The 8,799-nt window shown below is 42.3% G+C and overlaps 1 protein-coding gene across 2 annotated transcripts in view; it reads left to right on the plus strand.

The window, feature by feature from the left end:
• Nucleotides 1-8,799, plus strand: part of CTNND2 (catenin delta 2) — a 339,572-nt gene that overhangs the window by 198,871 nt on the left and 131,902 nt on the right. For both annotated transcript variants that reach the window (XM_006769453.2, XM_006769452.2), the window contains one exon: nucleotides 6,694-6,811. In XM_006769453.2, coding sequence (XP_006769516.1) covers nucleotides 6,694-6,811 — 118 coding nt within the window. The remainder of the gene's footprint in view (nucleotides 1-6,693; nucleotides 6,812-8,799) is intronic.

Here is an 8,799-nt window from a genome sequence, read left to right on the forward strand (position 1 = left end):
GACAAAGAGGAATGGACAGGTGACTGATCAGAAACAGCAGAGTGACCAGAGTTTTCTTTCTTCCCTACCTGGTGGCTACCTGTTTTGTCACTTAACCGTTCCATGCTGGGCAGGGTCACGAGCAGGCAACATAGAGAAATGTTGATGGCATCAGTATGACAGTGACTACCCAGAGTAAAACCATCTGGGAAGACCTGGGGAATTGCAGAGTATCCTGGGGTAGAAGAAGAGAGTGATAGGACACAAGAGCTGAGGCAGTTCTTTCCTCTGAAGCCATTTTCTCGATTGTTCTTATTGGTGTCTAGTAAGGTATCAGTAAGTGATCAAAGCAATCATGAAAACAAGAAATTGACCCTGAGGATCTTTATCACCTGGATAAGTGAGTTTTTGACAGTCACACTGATTCCCAGCTTCAATAAGTCTTTGAATATGATTTGTTAAAAGTTCATGCAAGTAAAAACATTGAAAGATTACATGACTGCATGTGGGGAATTAGGAGACGAATTGAAATAAGAGTTGGAAGGGTTGTTTGAATAATAGCTATTAATAATCCAGAACATAAGGCCAAATCTTGAAATTCTTCAAACCCACAATCTGACATTTAAAAGACAAGTAGGCAATTACCTACAATCCCTTGATTAGTCAGCTTTGTTCTCCTACTTCTTAGAAGACAGAGGACTGGAAATACAAGGAAGTGGATGGCCTCAGTGCTGCTCCTTTTTTATTTAGCCACAATGCTTGTTTTCCTGGAAGCTGCCTGCTTGGTGAAGCGAATATTGTGTTTCTGTTTTGCAGAGTTTTCTAGCCTATTAATTTATTATATGTATTTTATATGTACACTGACTTATGTCTGGTTGATAAATAATTTGGTGTAGCCAGGAAGAAAGAAAACACTCATTTTTATTCATTTTTTTTAACTTAAATGACATTTTGACCTATCACATTTTCTTTTTGCTGCTGTTGTATTTGTAATAGGGCCATGGGCAGTGAATGGATTTGTTCTAGGGGAGTGCTTGCGACAGTGGGGAGACTTGAGGGGAAGCCCCCCTGCTGAGCCGAGGTGCCAGGTGGGATGTGGCCGCTTTCAACATGAGATGCACCGGATTCCCAGTCAGCACAGTGGAAAGAAGAGCCCACCCCAGATGTGCTGTAGTGAACTGTTTTAGACGTTGATGGGACACGGGGCAGGTGGAGAGCAGCCAGAGGGTTGGGCCACAGGGCAACGCTCTAAGCCTGAGATATGGTCTGGTAACTCGAGGCACAGTGAGTGCAGCTCACTCCCCAAGCACAAGTTAGGAAACAACAACTGTGGATGGTCACGGAGCACAAAGAGCCACCAGCACAATTAAGTTCAGTTAACGGTGTTAGGCACACAGCACTCACCCTTTTCTTCCCTGTAATTTGGCCTAATGGGAAACGTTCAGCAGACATTTCCTAGAGCAGTTAACTCGGTGGCGTCCATCAATTTTAATTGGAATCGTGTAGCTAAAACCCTAGGCAGTACTTGAAAGCGATAGGGTGTGTTTTCACACAGGTATTCTGGTGCGCTCTGGGCTCCTCTGGAACAATGTGCCCTGATGCAGAGCTGACTCCAGAAGGCACGGTCTGTGCAGAGCTTCACAGGGCCAGTGTTGCCTAATCAGCGACAGAGGAGCTAATCCGTCTCTCTGCTGGCTTACGTTCCCCAGTGTGGGCAGGCTGGCGTAGCTACCGATCGGAGGCCAGCATGCAGCAGTGTTCGCTTCCGGCCCAATGAGGTAGCTGGTCTTTAGGCCACTGAAGCATTCTGTCCCTGCAGCTCAGCAAAGTAATTACCAAGCCATCACTGTCCTGATTTATAAAGAAATTACCTTCCTTGGGAAAAGACAGTAAGGTGCACAGCAAGAATTCAAACGGAAGACTGCTAATCTTGAAAAGGGAAGAAGGGGAAATTTTTCTGCATTGGCTGTAATAAAGGACCAGTTTTTTAAAAAAACAACTGTTGAGCCCTGGCTGGTGTGGCTCAGTTGGTTGGGTGCTGTCCCATGCACCGCAAGGTTGCCGGTTAAATTCTAGATCAGGGCACATGCCCAGGTTGTGGGCTCCATCCCCAGGAGGGGCGTGTAGTAGGCAGCCGATTGATGTTACACTCGCAGATTGATGTTTCTCTCTTCTTCTCCTTTCCTCTCTCTGTAAAAATAAATAAACTATTCTTTTTTTATTATTTTGTTTTAATGCTTAAAGTATTACAAAGAGTATTACATATGTCTCCTTTTTTTGCCCGACTTGACATTCCCCTGGCCTCCCCTAAACTATTCTTTTTCAAAAAATTAAAGATTTAAAAAACACAAATGTCAAGAGAGAAGTCGAGAGCTTTTCAAGTAAATTCAGCCTTTCATTATTTGTACCCAATAAATGTTTCCAGGGGTGTGGCTAATCTAACTACTGGTCACAGGACGGGGTCCTTATGGGTGGTGTTTCAGAAAGTCACTTAAAGTCATGAGGCCATAATACAGACTTCGCTCCAGCAGAGCTAGGAAACTGCCTCATTCCTCTCCCTTGAATCCCGCATCCTCACTTCCCACATTATGTAATCCCAACCCCTGCACTTTCTGTTCACGGGAAGCTCTGAAGACTGAGCTTTTCAGGGGCCTCTTCTGCTTGAAAGAGGACTGGCGGGGGGGCAAGATATTAGCCAGTCAGGAGAGCAATCCAGACCAAGGTGATGGCCACCCGTTTGGAGGCACTCACACGGCTTCATCAGATTAGCAAGGGGCCAAAATACAGCCAAGTGCATCACCACGTCACACCAGTGTTCTTTGCTTAGTTGGGGGAAGATGCGTCATAAGCCACCCGCCTCCTCTTCACACATGCCTCTAGGAAAAATTTTAATTTTCTTATATATGTGCCAGTTTGGTCCTGATCAAGTTAATACAATTATTTGATCATCTAGAAATATCTTCTAAAATCTTTCATGAGCCCACTGTAGCTAAGTAGTTTCCAGGAAAGCGTGGCTTATGAAACATTTAGGGACGATGTTGAAAAAAAACCCACTTATCCTTGAGTAAAACAAGCTTTGTATTTGTTTTCTTTTGCTACTGTGACAAATTACCACAGACTTAGTGACTGAGAACATGACAAATGTATTGTGCTACAGTTTCTGTCAGTTCCAAGTCAGACACCAGTCTTACCAGTTTAAAATGGAGGTGTCAGCAGGCTGTGTTCCTTACTAATAGCTCTTGGGAGAATCTGGTTCCTTCACGTAGGACTGAGGTCTCTGTTTCCTTGCTGATGGTAAATGTAAAAGAAATGTTTTATTTTTTATCGGTTAGATAAAAAGTATATAGAATTTCCCAGCTGGCATGGCTCAGTGGTAGAGCGTCGACCTCTGAAGGTCACGGTTCGATTCCCGGTTATGTCCACATGCCCTGGCTGTGGGCTTTATCCCCGGTATGGGGCATGCAGGAAGCAGCCAATCAATGACTCTCCCTCATCATTGATGTTTCCATCTCTCTCTCCCTCTCCATTCTTCTCTGAAATCAATAAAAATGTATTTTTTTAAAAAAGCAACACCTCTTTCCTTTAAAAAAATGTATATAGAATCTACTTTAAGCAGAAATTTCCAAATGACATATCTACTGACATTTTAATACAGATTATAAAGATTATTTCTAAGGAATAGATATTATAGCTTCATTGCAGTCTTTATAAATAACCTACAAGTATTTGTTTTCATGTTATATTAATGCACAGAATTTTGCTGCGCCAGTTTCTAGCTGGACATGGAAACCACCTCCTCAAGACAGGTGTAAGGTGGTTAATGTACAAGGGAGAATGGAACTTTTTAAGTTAGACATTGGCTCATTGTCAAACACGTAGGACCAAAATTACAATAACTGCACAGTGACCAGCACACGATGTTATTGGCTTTATAGAAATTTTAAACAGTGAAGCATGCATAGCATGGTAGATCTTGTGTTTGGGGGAAAGGGGAGAAAAAGAAAGCCCACCTCTACTCCACAACGAAAAAGCAAAGGTACTCACCATATGTCTCACTCATTCAGGAATAGGTGATTAAGAGTAGAAACCCATCCCCAAAGGCTTGTAGGGCACTGAAACCCATTGAAAAAAAGACATATGCACACTTCACTCTGTTTAAAAATTTATATTGATCTTCATCCTGCCTGCAGACACTGTGGTAACTCCATCCTACCTGCTGTATCAGAGGGGTATGTGTGTGTGTGTCCACCCCAGTCATTTCCCCTGTAGAGACCCTAACTTATAAATCTTCCTCATTTTCCAATATCTTTAATGCTTTAATAGAGTAGCAAGTTAATAACTTTTTTTAATTTTGGAGAAGACTAGACTAGACTGGAATCAAACAAAAACTAGAATAAAGAAAAATGCTTAGATTAATATTGGCAACTTATAATGTTGACAAAGTCGTTAATTCCTCATCTTTCCCATTGGTTCATTGATTTTCCCTGCCCATTCATTGATTACCAGTAAAAGATGGACTAAACATTATAAAATTTATTTGTGAATCAGGAGGCATTCACTGTCCCCTTGGTGAACTTATTGAAAGGAAAGGGGTGTTCATGGGTACAGGAAGAGTACAGAGGATTTCAGACCAGGGTGTACATGAGCTGTCCTAAGGTTCTCTAAAGTCTAAATTCCATCATTCTCTCTTTGAAGACACGACTCCTCAGGGACAAAGAGGCAAGATTTCAAACACAATTACACATTGCCACAGCAGTCTTCTGGCCAAAGAGGTCTGATTGGAATTTTTGAACAAACCTATCACTGTAAAGGCCTCAGAGCTTGACCTGATGAAAATCTCTTCATGGAGGAATGGTCTAAAAGTGATCTCTTTACAAAGCCCATGCTTCTGGTTTAGAGTAATTCCAGTATGCTCTCACGACTTTTTCCCTAGTAGGAAGTTAGTTCTTTTTTTTCCAAGGGATCTTGTCAGAAAGGACAGTTTGCCATCGCAAAGCAGAATCCATAACACTTTACATAAAAACACTGTCAATATCTGTTCAGTTGTATTATCTAAGGAACCGAGGAATTTTGTTTATATTTTAAGATCAGCAAATGCCAAAAATACTAATTTGAATTGAATAACCTTTCCCAGTATTACATTAAAATGCTGGTAGATCCTATTTAATACATGTTCCACAGAACTTTTTAGATATCAAAGAAAACACTTATGTTCAGTAGCATTTTAGCATTAGGCCTATTTTATTTTATTTCAATTCCTGAAAAGCATAGTCCATCTATATTGCGCATCAAGCCCTGGCTTTCTTTCAGCTTCTCCACTTGCCACCCATGTGGCTTTTGATAACTGCTTTGAGCCTCAGTTTTCTCATATGTAAAATAGAATAAAGTGTCACAATGAAGTATGTTGTGAAAATGAAATGAGGATGTATGTGTCAATTACAGTGTGGGTGTGGAGATGTACCCTATTCAACTTTTGCGGGCTCTGTCCCAGGCCACAGATTCTTGGGAACTACCAGGTGGCTGCCTGGTGCTGTCAGCAAAAACAATATCCTCCCCCAATAAACTCTCCCCCTAGGTTAGAGCTAGAGCAGTAGAAATTATCAGCACCAATACCCCCAAATATGCAACTGAAGACACTTTCTCCAAAATGGAGAAAGTATCTTCAGATCGACTCCACCAGAGACCTCAGGGTGGGGTCCAACAATCTACCTGAACACCCTCCAGGGGCTTCTGATACCAGTCAACTTTTGAGAGCCATTGCTCAGCCCAGATCATTCTCTCTCTTCCCCACAGCTTCTAAAATCTTTCAGTCCCTTTGAACCTCTTTCTATAAACCCACCTCCTCACCATCCCTCCCACAGGCTGTGTTGTTGGTAAGTCAGTCGCTGCAAAAATTCTTAACTGGAACCCAATCCTCTCCATGGTTAGGAGACCAAGAACATACTTTCAGATGGTGGAGTATGAAAAAGCATCCCAAATGTGCATCTTTGACTAGGGTTATCTCCTGCTTTTTATAGGTCTGGTGACTAGGATTGTCTCATGGTTTTTATATCTCTCTGCTTCCCACCTGTGCATTGCATTGCAGCCGGCTCCTTCTGTGGGCTCTAGCCCAGCATGTGCCAGTCCAAGGAGTTTGGTTAATTCCTGCCTCTACAGGGGGCCATGGGCACCCCCATGGCTAAATTTTCACAGAAACCCCTCGCTATGTTCTTAGAATAAATTTCTAATTTACTCTGGCTGGACCAATGTAGGTATATTTTTGAGGCAGGTAAAATTAGCTCTCAGAAGTATTTTAGTAAGTTGGAAGGTCTGTCTTTGAAAAATGTTTCACACTTCTTAAAGAAGAAGAGTCCTTTGAATCAAAGAGCTCTGATTCCTTCATCGATGGTAAAGGAAGGAAACTTTGAAGACTTTCCGAAAGTCTCCCATCCTCAGTGGTCATGGCACGCTCACGGATCACATGTTTGAATTCTATGTTCTCCATTTCTCTAGTTGCATTACAGCTATCTGTGACTTCCTCAGTTTTAGGATGGATTTGCTGAATTAGTAGAGGTGGTTGAAGCCATCCCTACTCAATAAAACTTCATTTTTGATAAACATTCTGAAAAAGGCAAGCAAAGCATTTCCTTTGAAACTAGGAGAGGAGGCGTGTGTGGAAGAGCATTCTTTTGGTGATCACCCTGAAGGTTGCTAACAGGTCCTTTTGCTTTGCAGGAATGTGAGTTCAGCTGGCGAGGAGGCCCGCAGGAGGATGCGGGAATGTGAGGGGCTCACCGATGCCCTGCTCTACGTCATCCAGTCTGCGCTGGGGAGCAGTGAGATCGATAGCAAGGTTTGTTGTATTCGCACAGATTAAGCACCTTAGACAGTAAAGAAGCCCGAAGGACTAAGCAGTGACTGATAACAGCAGTGAGAGCTGTTAATGCTTTCTCTCTGAAGTACATCTTGGTCCTCTTGTATGAATCCAACATTTCCAAGACAGGGCCTCTAAGCCCAGCCTAGAACTACACTTGACTCTTGATTAGCCATGAGTAGAAATTGATTGCTTCAAGCTACTCAAACCACAGGTGTTGGGGGGCGCGGGGGGACAACAGAGATGAGTGTATAAACTTTTGCATATCACATTACTCTCAAACTTCTAGTTTTATATCATGAAATCAACTTTCAAAAGACAAAGAAATGTTAAAACTACCTGAGATATGAATAATCCTACATTCCTACAAGTTAGCTTTTTAACAATCGCTAATTGTACCAAACGGCATTTAAAACATGCCGATGAAGTGTGAGTAAATGCTGTCAAAATGCTACATAAATGAGGCTGTCAGCACGTTAATTAATCATCAGTGTCTGTGCAATTTTAGTTCACAAATCAAAATAGAACGGGGTGGGCTATTCCAGTGTCTGAGCTATTTTTGTTTGTCTTAATTTGTCTTTGTATTCACTGCAAAAATAAATTTATAATTTCTGAAGATCCCGATATAAATACAGACTTAACCGGCACGTTTTAAGTAGCAGGTGTGATAAATGTGATCGTTAGTAAGAGTTTCTCCAGAGCCACACTATTGACATTTTGGGCTGATTAATTCATTGTGGTGGGGGAGACAGTCCTGTGCACTGTAGGACGTTGAACAGCATCCCTGGCCTTTACTCATAGATGCCTGTAGCATCCTCCCCGCTTCCCCACTGTGTTCCACAGAAAAATGTCTTCAGCTGTTGCCAAATCGGGTCCCATGGGAGGCAGAATTGACCCTGGTCATGAACCACAGCACTGATCCCAGGGTTTTCAGTGCTGACTCATCAGAATTGCCTTTGGAACATTTAATAAACACATGTGTCTTGGAGCCCATCATAGACCTCTGAATCTCAGCGTCTAACTCTGTTCTCTGATCTTTGCATCTTTAAAAATGCACCAGTGATTGAATGTGCATCTTGGATTGAGAGCCCACCTTAGTAGATTTAGCATTAAACAGGCTCTAAGTGGGGTATGGTTTAGTGTAATTCAGTTGTGAAGTCAGATAAAGAACAAATAATGGTGATTTTATCCATTTAATTACTAACTGGCATGGGGGGGGGGGGGATTTAACATAGCGCTTCTCAACATAACTACACATGAGAGTGACTGGAAAGTTAGAAAATTACTGCTGCCTGAGCCCTCCTCCCTATGCTTTGGGTGGACAGTATCTTCTGGGGCTCCAACCCTTTGAGCACTAGGTGACTCCAATTATGAACACTGCTTGTCATCTCATTCCTGACACTCAGTCATGTTTGCATCCTTTTGTTTACTGTATAGATGTTAGCAATTCCCAAGACAGAATATGATATAATAAAGATTTAATTATCCCTTCTTATAAACACCCTTAGCGGCCACTTTAATATCATTGACATGAATACTGAGTCCCTAAGGAAATGTCCAGTCAAGATGTCTTGAGTATTCACAGATACCTGTTAACCTAATGGACACGTGTGTGTTTGTTTAAGCTACTGAAGTTCATTCACTGAAGCCACAATGCCCGGGATCTTAATATTCAGATGAGTAAATTCTAAGACATGGAGACACTAAGCCCCTTGCTATACTGGATACCAAAAGAGTTGTAATACTGTCTGAGCCTTGCAATTGAAAATGGAAAGTCGCCAGCCTCTTGCCTTGGCCAGGGGCCATGCCACCATTGCCGGTGGGGATAGCAGCCTTCAGGAGCATGTCCAAATCCAGAGTGCTGCGGCACACTCACCTTTTTCCTGGGGTACCAGATGACTAGACTCCTGAAACTCTTGGAAGACTTGTTGAGATTTTCCTTTAAGTCCCATATCCCCCCCCCCCCC

This window comes from Myotis davidii, unplaced genomic scaffold (assembly GCF_000327345.1).
Source record: "Myotis davidii unplaced genomic scaffold, ASM32734v1 scaffold143, whole genome shotgun sequence".
NCBI classification, from domain to species: domain Eukaryota; kingdom Metazoa; phylum Chordata; class Mammalia; order Chiroptera; family Vespertilionidae; genus Myotis; species Myotis davidii.